We start from the raw sequence: 21,176 nt of genomic DNA, 5'->3' as shown, positions 1-21,176 counted from the left end.
AAGGCTTGGAGTAAGGGTTGAATTTCAGAGCAAGGATCGGAAGGAAAAATGTAGGGGGGTTTGAAATGGTGTGAAAGAATATAGTTGTTGGGCAAAAAGATGAGGGAGCTTCTAGGGTGTTGACCAGCATCTGAGGGGAAATGTGTGGTAGCTTGTTAAGAATTTGGGGATAATATTTGGGGAGCTTATGGGGGCATCAGAAGGGGATTAACAATAACATTTTGAGATGTTCAGTAAAATTTGGGGAGTATGATTGAGTCAGATGGGGGATATTGGCTATCAGAAAGAGGTTGACTCATTTTCTGAGGCATTCAATATTGAGATATGGGGCAGGGGGTGGTTAGGAAAATGTAGGGATCAAGGGGTTTGGGGGAAATATTGGAGTATCAGAGGTGTGCTTAGTAAAGTTGGGGAGTGGTATTGGGGTGTTGATCAGGGTTCAAGGGTACACCACCTAGGATTGAGAAATGAGGTTTGTGGGATGCTCTGGTATAGAGTCTGAGGAAGTCACAGGCATGGCTGGAAGGGGGTATCTGACCTGGCCCCTTCCTGCCCCCCTCAGACCACCTTGGAGTGTACCCTGCGGCCAGGCTTGGTTTACAACAAGGTGAACCCCATCTTCCATCACTGGAGCCTGGGTGACTGCAAGTTTGGGCTGACGTTTCAGAGTCCGGCAGAGGCTGATGAGTTCCAGAAGAGCCTGCTGGCAGCACTGGCTGCACTGGGTCGAGGTGAGTGGCGCAGGTGGTGGGCATTGGTGGTGGTGGTGGGGGGTCTGGGGTGGAGGGGTGGGAGAAGCTGGGCCCAGGGAACTCACTCTCTGCCTTTCTCCCTGCCCCAGGCTCGCTCACCCCCTCCTCCTCCTCCTCCTCTTCCTCCTCCCCTTCCCAGGATACCGCAGACACTCCCTGCCCTCTGACGGTGAGTCTCCAGGATGCAGCTCTGCTGGGAGGGCAGGGGGTTCTTTCTATGCTACAAACATTCTTGAGCACCTACTGTGTATCCAGCACCTTGCCACGTGCTGGGCACAGGAATTTGGGCCCAAACAATAGTGTCAATTTTGATCCCAGTTATTCTAGTTTTTGTTCTATCTTGATTTATACGTTCATTCAAGGGTATTTATTGAACACCTTGAATAAGAAGTGTTTTAAGCACTGGGGATACATCAGTGAACAAAACAAAGTCCCTTTCCTCGAGGAGCTTCTATTCTAGTGTGGAAAGGCAGAAAAAAATTTAAGGTACACTATAAAATTAATAAATATTAAAAGTAAATGGATGAACAAATTAATGGGAAATCCATCCTTCTCAGGGGTACAAACCCTGGAGTCATCCTTGCCTTCTCTCCTCTTTTATGCCCCTCATCTAATCTGTCAGCAAATATTGGCTCCACTTTCTTTCTTTCTTTCTTTTTTTTTTTTTTTTTTCATTTGGCCGCACCGCATAGCATGTGGGATCTTAGTTCCCGGACTGGGGATTGAACCCAGGCCCTGGCAGTGAAAGCGCTGAGTCCTAACCACTGGACTTCCAGGGAATTCCCTGGTTCCACTTTCAAAATGATCGGAATGTGCCTCCAACCTGGTTACTGTTCAACCTCATCTCCCCACTGGACCATCTCATCAACTGCTCATCATCAACTTCCCCCTCGCCACCATCTCCTTTCCCCACACACAGCCAGAGGGACCCTATTGACATCTAAGTCAAATCATGGATATCTCCCACTTACAACCCTACCCAGGCTCCATCTCACTCGTGGTAAAGGACAAAGTCCTCACAGTGGCACATAAGATCCCACACAATCTGGCCTCCTATTACTCTCCCTCGTGCTCACTTGGCTCCAGCCACACTGGCCTCCTACTGGTACTCCAAGAGGGCAGGCACACTCCTGTCTCAGCGCCTTTGCACTCGCTGGTCCTCTGTCTTAGAACACTCTTCCCCAAATTTCCCCATGGCTTATTCCCTTATTTCCTTCAGGGCTTTACACACATATCACCTTAGTGAGGCCCTCCCTGAGTAACCTGTTTAAAATCTCCCAATGCTCCTTATCCTACTCTTTATCCCCATCTTCTAAGATATTTTTCTTATTTCCTCTCTCAATAGACAGTTTTCTTATCAATGACTTTACTGTCCATCTCTCATGCTAGCATGTCAGCTCCAGGAGGGCAAGGATCTTTTGTTGCTTTCTTGCTGCATCTTCAATGCTTAAAACAGTGCCTGGTAGACAGTAAGTGTTCAGTAAATATGTGTTGAATAAATTGATTGAATGAATAAATGCACATAATGTCGGATTCGATTTGGCACTTGCTGGGGTACAGTGGGAGTTGCTCGAGAACACTTGGAGGAACAAAACTGGTTCCCTGGGCAGAAAAGGGGGATTCCCAGGGTAATGGGAGATGCAGGTGGGTCTACAAAGTCACACAGACAGGTCCCACTTATTGAGCACTTACTCAGGAAAGATGCTGTGCTCTCCATGCTCCATCTCACACCCTCCCAATGGCCTTTGTGAGCCTGGCATGTCGTGGGTGCTCAATGAATGTTTATTGAAGATAGTAATCGGATGAGGTGGGAATTATTCCCAAGTTACAGAAAGGAAACCAAGGGTCTGAGAAGCTCGTAAAGGACAGAGCTTGGTTTGGATGGGAAGGAACACATTCCAGGTGGGTGGAACTGCCCCAGTAAAGGTGTGGTGGTGGGAAGGAGGCAGGAAGGCCGCTGACAGCCAAGGGAGAGGGCTTCTGAGAAGGGAGGTTGATTTGATGTTCTGTAGGTTGGTGAGCTGAGCAGATAAGAAGAGAAAGTCAAATAATAATAATCATTTCCAGCTCTTCCTATACTTCAGGCATGTTTATGCCCTTTACAGTGGGTCCTAACCACATCGTTATGAATAGACAATATTATGATCCCCATTTTACAGAAGAGGAAACTGAGGCTCAAAGAGCTGAGCTCACTTGCCGGAGGTCACACAACCAGTCAGTGGCAGAGCCGGGGCTTGAACCCAGGCCTGTCTGGCCACAGAGCCCTCGCTCACAATGGGAGGGGGTCTATGTAAGGGCATCGGCTGTGCCAGGGGTCCCGGCTCTGAGGCCGCCAATCTCCCCCAGTCCCACGTGGACAGCGACTCCTCCTCCAGTCACAGCCACCAGGAGACGCCTCCCACCGCAGCGGCGGCCCCCATCGTCACCGTGGAGTCAGCTTCTGGCTTCGGGCCGGCCACGCCCCCCCAGCGCCGCCGCTCGTCAGCTCAGGTGCGACCTCCGACCCCCGGTGAAATGAGGCCGGGCGCTGGGGTCCCGAAAGTGGGCGGGAACTGAGGCCGCAGAGGGGCAAGAAACCGCAAACAGATTCTAAGGGATGGCTGACCCGACTTATGGCGGGGGAGCTTAGGTCTGGGTTCCTCGGAAGGTTGGGTGAGGGCTTCCTGCGTCTCCTGCGCTCTTGGAGATTGGAAAGTTCTGAATTCCACAGAGGTTTAGGGGACGACTCGGACAATGACTATATTAGGAAGTTGGTGGTACTCGTGGAAGGAGTCCTTTAGTGCTTAATTCACGAGGGGTGGGGCTCAGTATCCAAGGGGTAAAAGGGACCTGGGGACCAGACTCCTGCGTCCTGAAGGAGGAGACGGCTGGGGTCCAGGAGTCTTGAATCTGAGAGTAGAGGGGGCTGGGTACTGGGATCCCGGATCTTGAGAGAGGGCAGGACTGAGAGCCTGGACCACTGGGTCCTTAAGGTGTGGGTTTGGTGCCTGGAGTCTTCTGTCGGTCCCTAGATGTCCTCTGTCCCTAGGAGGGGAGTGGGGTGAGGACTTACAAGTCTGAGTACCAGACCCAGGCAGTCAGGATCCCGGGGCAGGATCCTAGGATGAATGAGGCCTGTGGCTGGGTCTGTGGATTCTCGGGTCTTCTAAGGCCGGATGGATTGTGGTGGGATGTGGGGCATCACAGACCCCGCTAACTTCTCCTCTGTCTTGGTCCCGCAGAGCTACCCTCCGCTCCTACCGTTCACGGGGATTCCGGAGCCTTCAGAGCCCCTGGCCGGGACAGGGGGGCTGGGCTGGGGCGGCCGCGGCTATGAGGATTACCGGCGAGCTGGGCCACCCGCACCCCTCGCCCTATCCACCTGCGTCGTGCGCTTCGCCAAGACCGGCGCGTTGAGGGGCGCAGCCCTGGGGCCCCCCACAGCCCTGCCCGCCCCTCTCACCGAGGCTGCGCCTCCAGCGCCCCCGGCTCGCCCACCCCCGGGCCCCGGCCCGGCCCCTGCGCCTGCCAAGGCCTCCCCGGAGGCGGAGGAGGCGGCGCGCTGCGTGCACTGCCGCGCGCTCTTCCGCCGTCGCGCCGACGGGCGTGGCGGCCGCTGCGCCGAGGCCCCGGACCCGGGTCGCCGGCTGGTGCGCCGTCTCAGCTGCCTGTGGTGCGCCGAGAGCTTGCTCTACCACTGCCTGTCGGATGCCGAGGGCGACTTCTCGGACCCGTGCGCCTGCGAGCCGGGCCACCCGCGCCCCGCCGCGCGCTGGGCCGCGCTGGCCGCGCTCTCCCTGGCCGTGCCCTGCCTCTGCTGCTACGCGCCCCTGCGCGCATGCCACTGGGTCGCAGCGCGATGCGGCTGCGCAGGCTGCGGGGGTCGCCACGAGGAGGCGGCGCGGTGAGGACGGCCTGGTGGGTCCGGTAGCCGGACCAAGGACCCAAAATTGAGGGTCCAGGACCCCGGACTCCGTTCGGACCCCAAACCCAAACCTAGGCACACCCGGAACTTGGAGCTTGAGTTTGGATTGAGAGACCCCAGACCTGGAACCTGGACCCCAAATGTAGGACTGAGAGACCCCAGAACCAGCTTCATTGGGATGTCTGTCCAAGAGGTCCCAGGCATCCTGAGTTCTGGCATCCCCGTTCTCCATCCCCACTCCGCCCTGCTCTGGCCTAGACTGAGGAGATTCCAGGGATGCCCAGACTCTTCACCTCAGGCAGGCAGGGGAGCACACGGATCCCTGAGAATCGGGCTCTGAATCCTGACTCCCTGTTCAAATTACCAATCTAGACCCAGTCATGCCTGGCACCATGAACCCTCAAATTACAGCCCCAGAATTAGGAGTTGCCGGTACCTGACCCTGCCTGTATACAATTACTCCCAGATCTTGAGACCCTAAGACCCAGAATCACCCCCATATCGTTCCTGAATGCTCACCTAAAACTCGGAGCACCTGTATCTGAGATGTTCTTGTAGCCCCAGGACTTCTTAGATACCGAATCCTCTTAAGATACTCTGAGTCCTTGGATGTGCTCAAACGGATGTTCTCTGACCCAAATGACTTGGGAGACCCATCTCAGAGCCCTCCTCCCCACACGCACACTGCCCAAGATCCAGAATTAAGACTCAAAGATGCTCTGTGAGCCAGGGATCAAAGAAGTCTGTAGACCACCAACACCAAGCCTGTGTTCCCAGGAGCTTTCAGTTTCATATGTAGGACTCTGAGGTGCCTAGTCCCGCAGATGTAAGACTGGAGGCAACCAACACCTCAGGGCCCAAGACATTGGTCCCAACCCCTCAGATAGCCCTCTTCCAATCCTCCTTGGACTTGCATTTCAAGCCCCAGAATGTCCTGGAATCTTTGGCTTCTTCGTACCCACAGATTCCCCAATCCACTAAAGGCTGGGAGCCCAGCTCCCACAAGATGGGATGTTCGTGGCAACTCAGACCTCTGGCCCCTTGCCCCTGAGTGACCCCAAGGTGCCACGGACCCCCAAATTCAGCACTCAAGCTTACACAATATTGGGATTGTCCCTGACCCAAGACCTTGGTCCCTCCGTACCAGAGACAGATCTGAGGCTCCCCGGGACCCTAGCACCTTCAGATCCCAGATTTCTTTGGACTCAAACCTCTCTAGCTTGATATTTCCCAGGCCCAGCTTGTGCATCCCCTGAGAACTGCTGCCCGTAGAATCCTGCCATCCATACGCCCCTGAAACAACAAGTTCCCAGACACTGGAATTCTAGTCCCAAGGGCTCCAGCCCAAGCTCTCAGTATCCCACAGAACTACCCCTTTACCCTAAGGGGAAAAAAATATTTTGAGCTAATGTTCCTGGATTCCAGGACCACCCAAGAGCACCCCTGCTCCTATCTCTAGGACCCAGCATTGCTGTAGATGATTGTGCAGGGCTGTTCATGAAGCAAAGGCACACAGCCAAGGTGGTGAGTGGGGCTGGCCATGCTGTGCCCTCAGAGGAAGGTGTGCATTGTACAAAGGCAACTAGATATGGCTCTACTGGCACAAAGGCCACACACATACACACACACACACACACACACTCTGTCTCTCTCTCTCTCTCTCTCTCTCTCTCTCTCTCTCTCTCTCTCTCTCTCTCTCGCTCTCGCTCTCTCGCTCTCTCGCTCTCTCGCTCTCTCCAGCCTTGCAGACTCTCTTCCAAGCCCAACTTTGAGTCCTAGCCCTAGTCCAGGCCTTTTATGATCTGCCCCTCTGTTAACTCCTTCTCTTCCATTTCAGAGTTGGGGGTTGTTTTGGAAAGTTTGAAAGCATGGTTCATGGCCCATTGAGAGTCCTCTTCTGGGGAAGGGGGATTCCAAGGTCTCTTTCCCCTGAGTGGAATGGGACTTCTAGTGTACCACAGATCTGATGGCCTCCTGCATGGGTGGGGGGGTATCACGGTCTTGGAGCAACACAATCTCAATGTTGTACGGGCTTGGGACCTGCATCTGGTCCCGAGCACCTTGAAATGTGCACTTACCTTTCCTCATTATCCAGACTTGGATAGCCTTGTGGGGGTTCAAGGGATAGGTCAAGGGGGCCAGAGGGGTGGATCCTCCTGTCACTTCCTTTAAATTATTAACTATTTATTACATCCGGAACCTGTGAGATTCAGCTCTCTCAAGCAGACCCTGGGATGGGTGAGAGAAAAGGGGGGTGTCCCTCCCATCCCCACTCTGCCCAGCTCTCATCACTGTCAGACCCACCAGAGCTGAGGGCGGAGGGACTGGGGGCTGGGGCAGCCTGGGTCCCCATCCCCCTCTCTGTGCCTCGGTCTCCTCCCTTCCGTGGTGGGCGGGGAGAAGCTCCATTCTTAACCTACCTCGTTTTGGGGAGGGGTGGGACGGGGGACCAGAGTGCTGTAAGGTGCTGCGGGATCTGCGGATGAAGTGGGGGGCTGGGGGACGGTTCCCTGGCTCCCACCTCCCAGCACCGCCTCTCCCAGGTCTCCCAGTCCTGCTCCCTGCTGATACCCACCTCTGATCCATGATTGCTCTTCATCACCCCTAGATCAGGGGGTGCATGGAGGGATGATCCTGGGAGCCAGGAAGACCTCAGACCCTGGAGCCCCCAGGCCCAGTTTCCCAGCTGCTTGCCCCTCAGATTGGATGCTTGGCCCCCATACTTGGGAGAGGCACCCCGACATTTATCTTCCTGATCTTGATTCTAAGCCAGTCTGTGACCTCAATGTTGTTATCAGGGCAGGCTGAAGTAGCGGGGGATGATGCGGGCCGAAGACCCAGCCTTGTCATCGGGGGAGGGGGCATGAGATATCGGCTCCAAGAAATGTCTGTGACAAAGTCTCAGCCTGTGTTCTTTATTTGCATTGATGCACCCCATCCATTCACCTTCCTGAACCACCAGACCAGTCCCCTACCCAAATCCTCCTTTCCCCTTCCCATCCTTTCGTCCCAAGCAGACCCTCCAGCTGAATTTTATACCTCCAGTCACTCTACATTTATTGGACACCCTTTTTATTGGACACCCTAGGCGCTGGTGGATAAAGCAGTGAAAAGACAAAAACTGGGGAATTCCCTGGCGGTCCAGTGGTTAGGACTCCACATCGCTTTCACTGCCAAGGGTGCAGTTTCAATCCCTGGTTGGGAATCTAAGATCCCTCAAGCCACGAGGCCAGAACAGACAAAATCCTTTCCCACAAGGAACTTATGAGCCTTATAGTGAAGGAGACAACATGTTAGAAATGATACATACTATAAAGAAAAAATAAAGTGGAGATGGGGGATACAGGCAGTTGTAGCTGGGGTGGTCAGGGAGTCCCCACTAAGGAGCTGTCGTTTGAATAAAGCCCTGAAGGAGGTGAGGGAGTCTTGTGGATTTCTGCAGGAAGAGCACTCCAGGTAAAGGGGACAGTTGTGCGAGGCCCTGAGGGAGGAGCATGCCTGGTTAAGTCTGAGGGACATCAGGGAGCTGGAGTGGGGGGAAGCAAGGAGGAGGGTGCTTAGGAGATGAAGGCTGAAAGGTGACAGGGAGCATCTGTGGGGCCTTGCAAGCTACTGCATGGACTTTTCTGCTCACCCGGGAGTGAGGTGGAGCTACAGGAAGGCTCCAAGCATGGGAGGGATGTAACCTGACTCAGGTATTCATAGGTTCCTATTGGCTGCCTGTGGGGGACAGATATTGGGGAGGAGGGACCATGGAGACACGGTGGAGGCTGCTGGGATGGTCCAGGGGAGACAGTGGTGCACAGGGAGAGGGTGAGAGCAGTGGAGGCGGGGAGAAGTGGGCAAGATACTGGATCTGTTTTGAAGGTCAAGTTCACCAATTTAGATATGGAGTACACTATAAAGAGTAGAGTCAAGGTTATGACTCCAAGGCTTTGGCCTGATCAATTTTTAATATTTTATTAAGGTCAACAAATGCCCCCTGAGTACCCAGCCTTGGGGTATGCAGGACTATGGAGGAACCAGATTAAGGGTAGGCTCTGCCCTGGAGAAACAGGTTCTAGCCCTTTTCTTCCCTGAGGCTCTACTCCCAGTTCACTCCCACTCCCAGTAGAACTACAGAAACTACAGGAGACCAGGATAGGGAAGACAGTAAACCTGGAACAATAATTTTAACAACAGCTACAAAAACAAGAGCAGTAATAACAATAGTAATAGGTTAAGTGGTTAAAAGCATGGACTTTGGAAATCAGATCTGAATTTGGAGTCCTGGCACCACCATGCATTCACTCTGATTCATCCTCTCTGCATCACAGTTTTCTCTTCCATAAAATAGAGATAAGATACTTAGCCCAGTAGCATACACGAAATGCTCAATATATGTTAGTCATTTTTAATTGAGTACCCCGTAGATGTCTGCTAAGCACTTATATACAGGACTCTAATCCTCACAAACAACTGTAAAATGTAGGCGTTAATACTCTCATTACACAGATGTGAAGAAATTTGGCAGGAACACAATGGTGGTGAATGGTGGAGTCAAATCCTAACCTTTGCCTGCAGACAAGATTGCACTCCTAGGGTGCAATCTCTTAATTACCATGGTATATTGCACCTGCTCCCTCTCTCCAAGGCTCGGGGGGGCAGAGGGGCCCGTAGATGTCTGCTAAGCACTTATATACAGGACTCTAATCCTCACAAACAACTGTAAAATGTAGGCGTTAATACTCTCATTACACAGATGTGAAGAAATTTGGCAGGAACACAATGGTGGTGAATGGTGGAGTCAAATCCTAACCTTTGCCTGCAGACAAGATTGCACTCCTAGGGTGCAATCTCTTAATTACCATGGTATATTGCACCTGCTCCCTCTCTCCAAGGCTCAGGGGGGCAGAGGGGTGAAGGTCCAACGGACTAACTCGGTTTTGTGTGTGTGTGTGTGTGTGTGTGTAGCTGGGATTCTTGGGTCCCTGACAGAATTCCAACTCTAAGTAAGAAAGGAGGGAAAGAGTTTCTGGACTTGGAGAGGAGTTGGGAGAACAACACTTGGTCAAAGTTGCTTTAAAAGCAGAGGGCATTTGAGGGAGGCTGAGGAAAAGGAAGCCGAAGTTGCTTCTATGTCGCAGCAGTAGCGACACCGCTGGTGTGTCGCGACAGCCGGGATCCAGAACGCCCGCTGGGGGTTTCCAGTGTCCTGACTGCTTACCCGAAAGGCGGTGCTCTACTGCTCGGCTCGGGAGGCGAGCCCGGGGGCGGGTTCTGCCTCCTTCTGCACCAATTGAAATGACGAAGGTCCTTAGCAAGAAGAGGCTGATTGGTCAGTTACGGGGGGTAGGGGCGCACGCCACTCCTGGGGCGGAGCTTCCCACCGACCGGCAGGGGGAGGGCGCGCCGGGCGAAGGGGTTACACTTTCATGGAGGGGGCGGAGGCGGAGGAGCGGGAGTGGGCCGCGGTGGCCCGGGACCTGCTGGCGCTGGGGTAAGGGGAGCGGGGTGTGGCTGGGGGTGCAGGAAGGGGCAGGTTTGCCCTCAGAAATTCCTACTAACCTCCCCCACCCCCTCCCGCTGCCTCGGCCGCGCCGCAGGTATGAGGGTTTTCCGGGGGCGGCGTCGCTGGGCACCTCGTGCCCAGACTTCAGGGCTCTGTGCGCGCGACTGGCGGCGGAGCTGGCGACTCTGGGTGCCCTGGAGCGGCAGCGAGAGGAGGGCACGGAGGCGCTGAGCGCCGGCGACGGTACGCATGGAGCGGGAGGCTGGGAGTGTTGGAGCCATGGGTGGCGCCGCCACGCCCTGACATCTCCCGCCTCCGGCAGGTTCTGTTCCCGAGGAGGAATTCCTGCGGCAGTTGGCCGACCTGTTGCGGGAGTTGCACTGCCCTGACCGCGAGCTCTGCAGCGGGGACTGCGCGGCCTCGCTGCGGGAGCCCGGCGCGCGCCTGCGCCTGCTGCGTGAGCCGGGGGCCGGCCGGGATGCGGAAGTGGGCGAGGCTACAGCCTCGAGGGGGGCGGGCTCTGCGCGTTGAGGCGGAGCCAGGGATCCCGAGGGGGCGTGGTCAGGATTTTGAGACGAGCGAGAGGGCCGGACGGAGGTGGGTGGGGTCCGAACACTGGGCTAGGCTAAGGGCTCTGCGATGGGCGGGGTTAGTATTTTGATGGTGGGTCTTGAAGCTCACGTGGGTTGGGTTAGACGGAGAGGGACAGGAGGTTCCGAAGTGGGCAGGGTTTGAAATCTGCAGGGAGAGCTGGGTCTCGAAGTGAGTGGGGCTTATTCTGGAGGTAGAAGCAGGGTTCTAGGTGGGCGGAACTAGGAGGCGGGAGGTTTTGAAGCCGCTTGAACTTTTTGACCCCGGTAGGTGGGGTGGCAGCCCTCCTTGATTGCACTGCTCCTTTTCCCTACTTTTAGGCTTTCTCTGCTCGGAGGTCCAGGCTGCGCGCCTCCTCCTCCTGCAATCCCGTCTGGATCCCAGCCCTGAGCAGTCCGGTGTGGAGGGAGCAGAGGAGGGATCTGGCCTGGTCCAGGAAATGGTCCTTACTCTCCAAGCCCTGGGGCTGCCTAGACCCATGCCGGGGACCCCAGCCAGCCAGCTGCTTCGAGACTTGCATGCCAAGGTAGAGAGAGGGCTGGAGTCCCCTCCGCCCCTGGCTCACCTCACCCTTCTCGTAGGGGCGACAGCCCCCTCTTCAAAAGTGGCTCTGGGAGGAGTGCACAGCCACGGATGTTTCCTAGAACTGTGACTGCCATTCTTGGTTCTATGGCCGGGGTCCTCAGGGTCGTGGGGAACTGGGGTCCACGGAGGAGTCTATCCAATTTCTGCCCAGTCAGCCCCAGCCTCCTTCTCTCATCAGATCGCGGAGCTGCTGCCTTCCCTGCCCGCAGGGTCCCTGCAGCCTCTCCTCAGCTATCCACTGGATGCACCCAGATGGGTAAGGCTGTGTATGGCTGTATGTATGTGAACAGAGATGGGAGTGAGGGGGACCCCTGGCATGACTGAGACCTTTTTCCCCAGGAAGCATTGGAGTCTCTGTACCAAAGCCTGCGAGATCAGTACTGCTGCCGCCGCTGCCTCCTCCTCAAGCGCCTGGACCTCACAACATCTGCTTTCCACTGGAGTGATCGGGCAGAGGTGTGGGCAGAAGACCAAGGCAGGAGCAGTTGTGAGGGCTGCAGCTGCAGGGAGGAGAAACGAGGGCCAGGGATATGACCCTCTTGCTGGTTCTGAGGCCCAGGACATTTTAGAATCTTGTGAGGTTTGGGGGTCTAGAATCTCAGGGCCCCCAGGGCATTCTAGAATTCCCTGGTCTGAGCTGGGAGTGTATTTAGAGCAATACTCCTTACTAAAAGATGTGGGAAGTGCACAACATTGTAAATCAACTATACTTTGATAAAGCAAACAAACAAAAAACATAATGAAATATTAAAAAAGAAAAAAGATGTGGGAAGTGAGGCCCTGAGACGGGAAGAGATGCTTTCAAGATTACAGATCCCATCTGGGGAGGTCTCGTGGGCACGTTCCCCATGTCTACCCCTACTCACTAGGCCCAGGGAGAGGCCATGAAGGCAGCGCTGATCCCAATTCGAGAGGCTCTGACCCCAGAATCGGATGTCTCCATTGCACACGTCCTGGCTGCTCGAGCTGACCTGTCACGCCTTGTCCCAGCCACCAGCAAGACTGCCCGCCGAGGGACCTGCTGTGCTATCCACAAGGTGAACACCTGGGGATGGGGAAGGGCCCCAGCATCCTTGGCCTTCAAACTGGCCTTTTAGCCTTTGCTTGTACAAACCTTGTCCTCTTTTGCCTGGGCTCCTGCTCTCGCCTTCTCCTTGGGTTCCTGGCCTCTGGACTCATGACCTCTAATCTGCCCCCTCCACATGGCAGTTAGAAGGATGTTTCTAACTCAAACATCTGGCCATGTCCCTCCCTAGCTCAGAACCCTTCTATGGCTCCCCAGTGCCTTCAGAACAAAGTCCATCTATTTACTGAGCCCCTGCCCACCTCTCCTGCTTTGGCTTAGAATCCTCTCCCACCACTCACCCTGTCTGTTGTATTGGGTTTTAACCATTTTTAAAGCAAAACTACCCTCTGTTCAAATAATTACGTATTTAGCCTGCATTGGGAGTAAGGAGTGTTAACCACTGGACCACCAAGGAAGTCCCAGCATCTGCCCTTCCTTTTTCAACCTCATGCTGTTCTCTTGGCTCTCTAGCCCCCTGGTCCAAGATATTTTTCTTCTCTGCAACTCAAGTCTAATCACCTCTCAGGTGCTTATGGGCAGTGTTCCAGACCGGGGGGGCCGCCCAAATGAGCTGGAGGCTCCCATGCCCAGCTGGCAGAGCAGAAGAGAGGACGGAGGCGGGCGGAAGGCAGGCCGCCAGTGCTGGGGCCGCAAGAAGAAGAAGTAAAGGGGGACTGGTGGTTGGAGGAGGGGTCCTTCATGAAATGCTGACATTGATAATCTCTGAGGAGTCACTGTGAGGGTTTCTCTTGGCACCTGGCACCCCAGCCCCATATCCCCTGTTCCTCAGGTCCCAAATGTCCTCCCCCCATCTACCATTCAACACCAAGGACCATGTTCTCTGGAAAATAAATTTAATTAATTTATTTATTTTTAAAAATTTATTTATTTGTTTATTTTTTGCTGTGTTAGGTCTTTGTTGCTGCGCGTGGCCTTCTCACTGCAGTGGCTTCTCTTATTGCAGAGCATGGGCTCTAGGTGCACGGGCTTCAGTAGTTGTGGCACTCGGGCCCAGTAGTTGTGGCTCGCGGGCTCTAGAGCGCAGGCTCAATAGTTGTGGCGCACGGGCTTAGTTGCTCCCGCGGCATGTGGGATCTTCCCAGACCAGGGATCGAACCCGTGTCCCCTGCATTGGCAGGCGGATTCTTAACCACTGCGCCACCAGGGAAGTCCTAAATTTAATTTATGACAGCCCTAGGACCTATCTCTGTGGGGGCCAGGTCAGGGGTGCTCAGGTTTGAGGAAAGGTAGGGGGTCTCTGTCCCCTGGGTCTGAACAGGCCCCTGCTGCTCTGACCTCTAAAGCCCTTTGCTCTTCAGCAACATCTTTCCCTCCCAGTGGGCATGGGGGAGGAGACATGCAGGCATTGGGCAAACATCTGCCAGGTACCCACCATGTGCCAGCCCTGTGCTAGGCATTGGGGTTACAGATAATAATAACCCCTGGTCTCCCGGAGCTGACCTTTCTGGTGGGGAAGGGCAGACAAGAAAGTTTAGTTTGTCAGATGGGGAAAGGGCTTTGGAGAGAAATAAAGCAGGAAGGCAGGATTGGGACCATGGCGGGATTGCAACGTTATGCCTGATCAGGGGAGGCCTCACTGAGAAGGTGGTACTTGAGCTAAGTCCCAAAGAGGGAGCCATGTGAACCTCTGGGGAAGAGCCTTCCCTTCCTGGCAGAGGGAGTGTCCAGTGCAAAGGCCCTGAGGTAGGAGTATTTTGGGGCATGATCAGGGACCATCGGAGGCCAGTGTAGCTGAAGCAGGATGAGTGAGGGGTTGAGTGCTGGGAGGGGAGGTCGGAGAGGTGATGGGGGCAGACCATGCGGTGTGGGCCACAGTGAGAACTCTGGCTTTTCCCCTGAGTGAGATGAAGCCATGGGAGGGCTCTGAGCAGAGGAGGGATGTGACTGGACTCAGGTGTTCACAGGCTACCTCCCTGTTCCACCCTTTCTCTGGCCTTCTCTCCCATCTCTGGAACTCCAGAGTTTGGAACTTTACCCACCCTGTACCGTCCCCCTCCTGACCCATGCTGACATCAGTGTAGCATATTGGTCAGTAGCTTCCATTTTAGAGGCAGGCAAACCTGGGTGTGAGTCCTGTCTCCAGCACTTAGGAGTTCTGCCACCTTGGGTGAGCAGTTTAACTTCACTGAGCCTGTTTCCTCATCTGTAAAATGGAGATTTAAGGAGGTGGCGAGATGATGCCTAGGTCTAAATGTACCCAGCACAGAGCTGCACAGATATTAAATGCAAGAAAAGGGAGTACGATTAATAGCCACTCTGATGCAAAAGAAGAAAGTAACTTTCTTTCGGAGTAAGAGATGACGGATGCTTCAACAAAGGCAGTGTGGATGGGAAGGAGGCGATGCCTTTGGGGGTTCTGCTGGAGGCCTGGAGGCCAAATACTAGGACTGGAGACTGACTCTGGTGGAGGGAGTGGGGAGAGAGCAGACCAAGGCAACGTCTAGGAACTCAGCTTGGAGGACTGGTTGGGTGATGGGGCCGTCGCTGGCAGAGGGACCTGGAAGGAGGAAGACACTGGGTGATGTGGGGCGTGTACGATGTCCAGGAGACGGTTCACTGCAGGGGGAGAGCCTCACCCAGACTTGTTAAAGTGGACGGATGAATGTCCCCTCTGGATTTTCTTTTAGCTCAATCTGAGAGTCCCCACTTTTGAATCGTGGCGTTTATTCCACCATTAGTGTCTGATATATTTGGCCTTATTCTAGCCATCTTATAGCTGTCTTTCTTTTTCTCTTCCTAAACTCCCTTTTCTTTTCTACTAGTGGTTACCCCTTCCCCTCCCCGCAACATACTGTAATTTCTATTTTTCTATCAACTTTAAAAATTAACCACTATCTATGCCCTCCTACCCAAGCAATTGAGGACTTTTGCATATTTTAACTTTCCTATGCTTCCCCAAATCTGTCTGGGTTCCCCCAGGCAAATAGGCTGGTCTCCCTGTATCCAGTTGTGGGTAGGGGCAGCTCCTCCTCACCGTCTCTGGTTCCCAGGAGGGATGTGAGGGCGCTGTCTGGGTCCAAGCATGGCAAACGTCCCACCCAGTCTCAGGTTCCAGGGACAGCGTGTAGGAGAGATTGTCCTCGGAGCCTGTTCATGGGGGTGTGGATGGGAGGGATGTGGGTACGGTAGGAAAGACCTCATGACCTTGGAGTTAATCCCCATCCATCCACCAGGCTCCCCTTTCCAGGACTGCTACACCCTGGGTCTTACCACAGCCGGCATGGGGAACTGGTGTGGGTGGGACAGGGGCTTCTGGGGGGCTCACGTCGCCCTTGGCCCCTGGCCTCTTCTTACACTCCACCTTCACTTGGTCTCTGCAATGTTTGTGGCAACACAGCCCACAGTCTGGGGGAAATGCAGAGGTTAGTGCCAGAGGCCCAGCTTGTGTCCTCTGTTCTTACAGCCCGCGGGTCCTGGATTCCCTCCCCCTACCCATGCCCCGCTCACCCTGACAGCGGTAGCCTTGCTTGGTGACACCCCAAAGCTGGGAAGAGAAAGCAGAATAGGTTACCTAGGCCAGGGGAAGGAGGGCTGTGATTGGGGTGGGGCTGGGGGCTGTCTGGAGGAAACAATTCAGGTTTTGGAAGTTTTCAAGGCTAGAGGTTTATGTGGGATCTGGGAGACGAAAGGAATTAGGAGGTTATCTCAGGTTTGGAAAGTCATCTGTGATATGAGAATTGGACAAAATTTGGAATTAATAAAGCATAAATTCTATGGGCAGGGATTGTGTCTGTTCTGTTTCCTCCTGCACTCGCACCCACCCAGAGCCCATAACTGTGCCTGGCACACAGCGGGTGCCCAGTATATATTTAGGAATGAAAAAATGAATGAAAAAGTAAATTTGGAAAGTAATCCAAGGTTTGTGACTTGGTCTTGGTTTGAGATTGAGAGATTTGTCCATTATACAGAGTTTGAGGAGACCCTGAATTTGGAAATTATCCAGCGTTTGAATTATCTGGGGTCTAGAGACTTGGAGATTGATTCTGCTTGGAGATAATCTACTCGTGTTTGTAGATTCTCCAGGGTTTGGCAGTTATCCAGGATGGAGATTGTCTGGGGATCGAGCAGTATCTAGACTTCAGAGTTATCCAAGATGTAGGGAATATCCATTGTTCAGGGTTGCTGTGAAATATGGGGATTATTTGAGGCTAGAGGATTTTCTGGAATTGGGGGATTATCCGGGGCTGGGGGACCGTGGGCGCTCCGGGGCAGGGCTGGCTTTTCCAGCCCAGGCTGTGAGGAGTTAGGGCGCTCCAGGGGTCCCTCAGGGTGACAGCGGGCGGAGTGCTCACGAAGCCACTGCAGCTGCCACAGAAGGTGGGCTTGCGGAAGGTGACCTCCCGGAAGGTGTGCAGGAAGGCCAGGCCCAGCTTGGAGCAGATGGCGCTGGCCTGGAGCAGGTACCCTGTCAGCTCCTCTCGGCTGAAGGAGCCACTCCTGGGGGAGAGACTGCGCTTCAGCAGGACTGGCCCCTTTCTCCCAGACCCAGGAGTCCTGGATACCCCAGGTCCTCGTCTTAAGGGAACCCAGGAGTCGGGAGCACCTACCCCTGGCTGGGGGGTGGGTGAAGCCCGTGGCAGGCGAAGGGAAAGTTGCCTGAGAGTCGCTCAAAGTCCTCCTGAGAGATGGTGCCTCGGCCTTCGGGGTCATAGTTCTTGAACACAGACTTCGGAGGAGCGTGGGAAGGGGAGAGTAAGGCCGAGTCAGAGGCCCCACGGTCTTAGATCCCTGCTTCCGCCCAGGGCTCCTCCTCACCTCCACCAGCTGCTCCACATGCCGACCCAGCGTGACCCTGTAGGGCTTGGGCGTCACGCCAGGGGCCCACTCCACCACCAGGGGCACCTTGAAGGGGGAGGGTGGCTGGGGCAGGGACAGAGGGTCACAGTTAGTCATTGCAGAGGCTTGGGCTGGGGGTCAGAGGTCAGGGCTGGGGTCTCACCAGACTCTTGGGACAGCGGGGCTCCCGGGCGTAAGAAAGCTCATAGATCTCGTCCTCCGTGTAGAAGAGGTCCAGGGAAAGCTGGAGGATGGGCAGGGCGTTACGGACCCTCCTTGTCTCTATCCTCCTACCTACAGCCCGTGCCTGCCTGGACCCCCGATCCCCTCCTCTTTCCAAAGCCCCTCTTCCCTGGGACCCCCATGGTCCTCTCTCCCACTGAGCCCCCCCTTCGCTCTGCACACCGCCGGTCCCCTAGACCAGAAACACCATCTTGTCACCGAGGCTCTTTTGATCCTATTTAAAATTGCAAATCCCTGTCACTTTCCATGCTTGTTTCTGCTTTAATTTTCTCTATAGCGCTTATTCTCTACAAGACCATATGATTTACTTGTTTACTTTTTTCACTGGCTATCTCCCCCACTAGGAAGTCAGCCCCCCAAGACAGCAAGTTTCTTCTGATGTTGCATACTGCTGTGAGCCTAAGTGCCTAAAGTAGTGCCTGGCTCACAGCAGGTGCTCAATAAATATTTGGGCTGATGGCCTCTGAGAGTCAGCATAGCATAGCAGCTTAGGCACCAATCATCCTGGGGCAGGACCAGCTTCACAGGCAGGCCCCACACTTAGAGGGGCCTCCACTTCATTTAATGCCCTGCTGTCACCATCTTGAAATTCTTAATAATCTCAAACAAGAAGCCCCACATTTTCAATTTGCAGGTGGTCCTGTGTTAGGATCTGAAAGTCAGCTTTTCAGTCTTAGACTACCTGGTCCTCAGAATCCCAGTCTCTCTCAATTTATAGCTCTTTAGAATGAAATATATATATCTCTACCTCTCTATCTCTATTATCTATCTATCTATCTATCTATCTATCTATCATCTATCTACCTATCTATCTGTCTATGTAAAATAAAATACAGCCAGAATCGCACACTTGCAGTCTTAGGACATAGTGTGATAGTTAATACATGTTCTGAAGCTGGCCTGCTGTGGGACAGGGGGCAAGTGACCTCACCTCTGTGGGTCTCAGTTTCTCAGTCTGTAGAATGGACACAATAAGGGTACCCTCCTTGTAGGGTTGTGAGGATGGAAAGAAGTGCTCTCTGGGGACTGTTAAACATGGTGCCTGGCACATAATAAGTGGTCAATAACTGTTATTAGCTTTTTGCTTAGATTCCTGGATATGTTAAAGCTTGGAATTTTGGACTAGTGGCATGAGAAGCTCAGAACCTTGGAGTTCAGGAGTGCAAAAGCCCGCAGCAATTCTGGAGCTCAGATCAATGGATACTTGAGTTGCTGGGGGAACTGGGGGAAAAATGCATTACTTATATAGAGCTCACTGTGTTCCAGATACTATTTTAAGTACTTTATGTGAATTATATGAATGATATTTATATGAATTATATTACTGATTCTTTTCAACCACTTTCTGAAGTAAGTCCTATTTGTATTCCCATTTTGTAGTTAAGGAAACTGAGGCTGAGGGGTTAAGTGACTTGCCCAAGACCACACAGAAAAAAAACAAAAACAAAACCCAAAAAAACTCTAGAAGCTCTGGCTTCAAAGCCCATGCATTCCAGCGCTATTCTACTATTCTATCCTGACCCTCACCCACCCAGGACCTTAAATCTCAATACCCCGCAGGTGCAGCCTCTGGGAGCTCAGCCTGAGCAGCTGGGCAGCTGGGCAGCTGGGCAGCTCACCGTGAGCAGATGTAGTAGGTCCTCATTGGCACTGCAGGGGGGGTGTTGCCTCTGGAGGGCTGCCAGCTCCTGCAGCCGCAGGTAGAGGCTGTTGAGCTTGAGTAGGTTCAGGCGGCCGTTAGGCAACCTGTCAGGCTGGGCCTCGTGCAGGGACACCAGATCCTTGAGATGCACACCCAGTACAGGCAGCCGGAAGCCGGTGCAGCCAGCCCAGGTGCGGCGGTAACAGGCGTAGTTGTTGTGGGCGGCAAGGAGCTCAGTCAGCTCCAGCAGGGCCTGTGTGGGAGGGGCATGGTTTTTTTTTGCTGGGGGTGGGGGAGCAGCCTGTAATCGGGAGGCCAGTTCTGTTCCCCTAGCTCCTTGAAGGGGAGTACCTAGCAGCGTCCTGTGTGGCTCTGGACCCCCCCCAGGGGCCCAATGGCATTTTGGACCTCTCCCCAAGCCCCTCCATGTCCCACACTGGCTTCAGCATCTCCCCAGACTGCTCTTCCACTTGGGCCCCCATCTCAGAGAGGCCCCACTATCTCCCATTCCCCAGGCTAGAGTGATTTTTCAAAAACCCAAATCTGATCGTGGGTGCTCTCAGCATTCCCAAAGGCTTCCTAGCTCCCCACTGCCCTCTAGATAAAGCCCAGACACCTTAGTTGAGCTTGCAAAAGGCTCAACAGGATCTCCCCCCCGCCCCCTGCCCCGGCATCTCCAGCCCAATATCCTGCCACATCCTGACCTCAGGCACACACCAGACTCATGAATGACTCACTCTCCTTAGACATTTTCAGGACACCCCCAACCCATGCTCCTCCTATGGGTGGCCCAAATGTTGGCATCCCGGGGGGCATCATTTCACTCCCCACCTGGGCTGCAAGTTCTCTGCTAGCGTCTCTTATCTGTCTCCCTCCAGTCCTGCTCAGGACCAGACACACAGTAGAGAGAGGTCAGCACCATGCATGAGGAGGGAGAAGAATGACAGAGGAGGACAAAGCCTGGGGGTCTGTCGGATTTGGAGGAGCAGAAGGTCTCTGGGTGGCTCCAGGGCCCCTGGGAAGGGACAGAGGGGGCTGGGGAAAGTGTGTGGGACCACTGGAACTCTGGGGAGGGCACTGGGACTTCACCTTGGTGCTGTCAGGGCTCAGGTGGGTGTGGGAGTCCTTGAGTCTGGAGATGGCGCTATGACACAGGCCCCCAGTGACTGCCATCAGCGTGTTGAAATTCTGCAGCTGGAGGAGCCTCTAGGAAAGGAAGGTGATGCAGAAGTGGTGGGCACCACATGGAGGACGGGCAAATTGGGGGTTCAAATGACAGCATCCCCATTGAGTTGGGGTCTCAGGCATGTGTGGGGATGGGCCAGTGCAGGCATCAGACAGGTGAGATGTGTCAGGCAGGAGTGGGCCACAAGCAGGTATGTGGGCATCACACGGAGGTCAGGCAGATGATAGACTAATGTGAGGTCAGATAAAAGTGGGGGGAGTCAGGGACTTCCCTGGCGGTCCAGTGGTTGGGACTCAGCGTGTACTTCCACTGCCGGGGCATGAGCTGGAGCTCTGATGGGAGAACTGTTATCCCGCATGCCACGTGGTATGGCCAAAACCCCCCCAAAAAGTGGGGGGAGTCAGGCAAGTATGGGGTGTTGGACGGGTTTGGGGACTCAACAGGTCTGTGTCAGGCAGGTGTGGAGGATTCAGACAGATGTTAGGGTGTCAGACAACTAGGCGGCCTCTGCACGGGGAGTCAGCCAGGTGAGGGGAGACCAGAAGGCCTGGGTTCTGGGCAGGAGTTGGGAGCTGGGCAGAGGTGAAATCGTCCAGAGTGATACGGAGGGGTCAGGTAGATATAAGAGACAGGCGTGGGGTCAGCCTTCCCCTTTCTCAGGTTTGAAGAGCGGAGGTTGCTGGGGGAGAAGGTTGTTGGGGGCCAGGGAGGAATGGAAGACGCTCAGACCGGGGAGACCCCATGTAGATGCCAGAACACCCTGGTCTGTCGGGCGGAACAGGCGAAGCAAGGAGAAGGAAGACGCCAGAGGCAGGGCGTGGTCTGCGAGGAAGTACGCAAAGGGGCGTGGCCACGCTGGGGGAAGGAGGGCTTCCCTTTTCTCCAGAAGGGAGGGAACATAGCTGGAAAGGAGGGGGAA

General features: G+C 54.4%; 3 protein-coding genes across 5 annotated transcripts in view; 2 read left to right on the top strand and 1 right to left on the bottom strand.

The window, feature by feature from the left end:
* Nucleotides 1-562: 562 nt before the first annotated feature.
* LOC102976993 (sprouty-related, EVH1 domain-containing protein 3) lies at nucleotides 563-7,725 on the top strand (the record flags this gene model as incomplete). The annotated part of the gene is made up of 4 exons (XM_028483888.1): nucleotides 563-731; nucleotides 842-921; nucleotides 3,099-3,242; nucleotides 3,974-7,725. Coding segments are annotated over 4 exons (1,059 nt in total), but the record flags the coding sequence as incomplete, so codon positions are not given.
* Nucleotides 7,726-10,070: 2,345 nt separating this feature from the next.
* FAM98C (family with sequence similarity 98 member C) lies at nucleotides 10,071-13,218 on the top strand. Of its 3 annotated transcripts, none has more exons than XM_007129907.3 (8): nucleotides 10,071-10,135; nucleotides 10,242-10,390; nucleotides 10,470-10,604; nucleotides 11,059-11,264; nucleotides 11,502-11,579; nucleotides 11,663-11,779; nucleotides 12,193-12,360; nucleotides 12,916-13,218. In XM_007129907.3, the coding sequence occupies exons 1-8, from the start codon at nucleotides 10,071-10,073 to the stop codon at nucleotides 13,054-13,056; spliced, it is 1,059 nt and encodes a 352-aa protein (XP_007129969.1). In that variant the 3' UTR covers nucleotides 13,057-13,218. The 3 variants fall into 3 exon arrangements, with proteins under 3 accessions (XP_007129969.1, XP_028339680.1, XP_023988408.1); XM_028483879.2 differs by having other exon boundaries at nucleotides 12,861-13,057; XM_024132640.2 differs by lacking the exon at nucleotides 10,470-10,604.
* A 1,452-nt stretch (nucleotides 13,219-14,670) lies between these two features.
* Nucleotides 14,671-21,176, bottom strand: part of RASGRP4 (RAS guanyl releasing protein 4) — a 12,749-nt gene continuing 6,243 nt past the window's right edge. The window contains exons 8-17 of the mRNA XM_055082331.1: nucleotides 20,161-20,277; nucleotides 19,049-19,324; nucleotides 17,350-17,430; nucleotides 17,166-17,270; nucleotides 16,958-17,076; nucleotides 16,703-16,847; nucleotides 15,858-15,894; nucleotides 15,621-15,755; nucleotides 15,385-15,497; nucleotides 14,671-14,907 (exon numbers count right to left, since the gene is read on the bottom strand). Of these exons, the coding sequence (XP_054938306.1) occupies nucleotides 14,851-14,907; nucleotides 15,385-15,497; nucleotides 15,621-15,755; nucleotides 15,858-15,894; nucleotides 16,703-16,847; nucleotides 16,958-17,076; nucleotides 17,166-17,270; nucleotides 17,350-17,430; nucleotides 19,049-19,324; nucleotides 20,161-20,277 (1,185 nt within the window). The 3' untranslated portion in view covers nucleotides 14,671-14,850. The remainder of the gene's footprint in view (nucleotides 14,908-15,384; nucleotides 15,498-15,620; nucleotides 15,756-15,857; nucleotides 15,895-16,702; nucleotides 16,848-16,957; nucleotides 17,077-17,165; nucleotides 17,271-17,349; nucleotides 17,431-19,048; nucleotides 19,325-20,160; nucleotides 20,278-21,176) is intronic.

The sequence above is a fragment of the Physeter macrocephalus genome, unplaced genomic scaffold (assembly GCF_002837175.3).
Source record: "Physeter macrocephalus isolate SW-GA unplaced genomic scaffold, ASM283717v5 random_84, whole genome shotgun sequence".
Classification (NCBI taxonomy): Eukaryota; Metazoa; Chordata; class Mammalia; order Artiodactyla; family Physeteridae; genus Physeter; species Physeter macrocephalus.
This window is presented reverse-complemented; position numbering and strand designations above follow the sequence as displayed.

Bases quoted from the DNA above. Each gene is read 5' to 3' on its own strand.
- FAM98C (XM_007129907.3), top strand. From the start codon at position 10,071: ATGGAGGGGGCGGAGGCGGAGGAGCGGGAGTGGGCCGCGGTGGCCCGG. The intron at 10,391-10,469 runs GTACGCATGGAG...CGCCTCCGGCAG, and splicing joins GGCGCTGAGCGCCGGCGACG to GTTCTGTTCCCGAGGAGGAA. The intron at 11,780-12,192 runs GTGTGGGCAGAA...CCTACTCACTAG, and splicing joins ACTGGAGTGATCGGGCAGAG to GCCCAGGGAGAGGCCATGAA.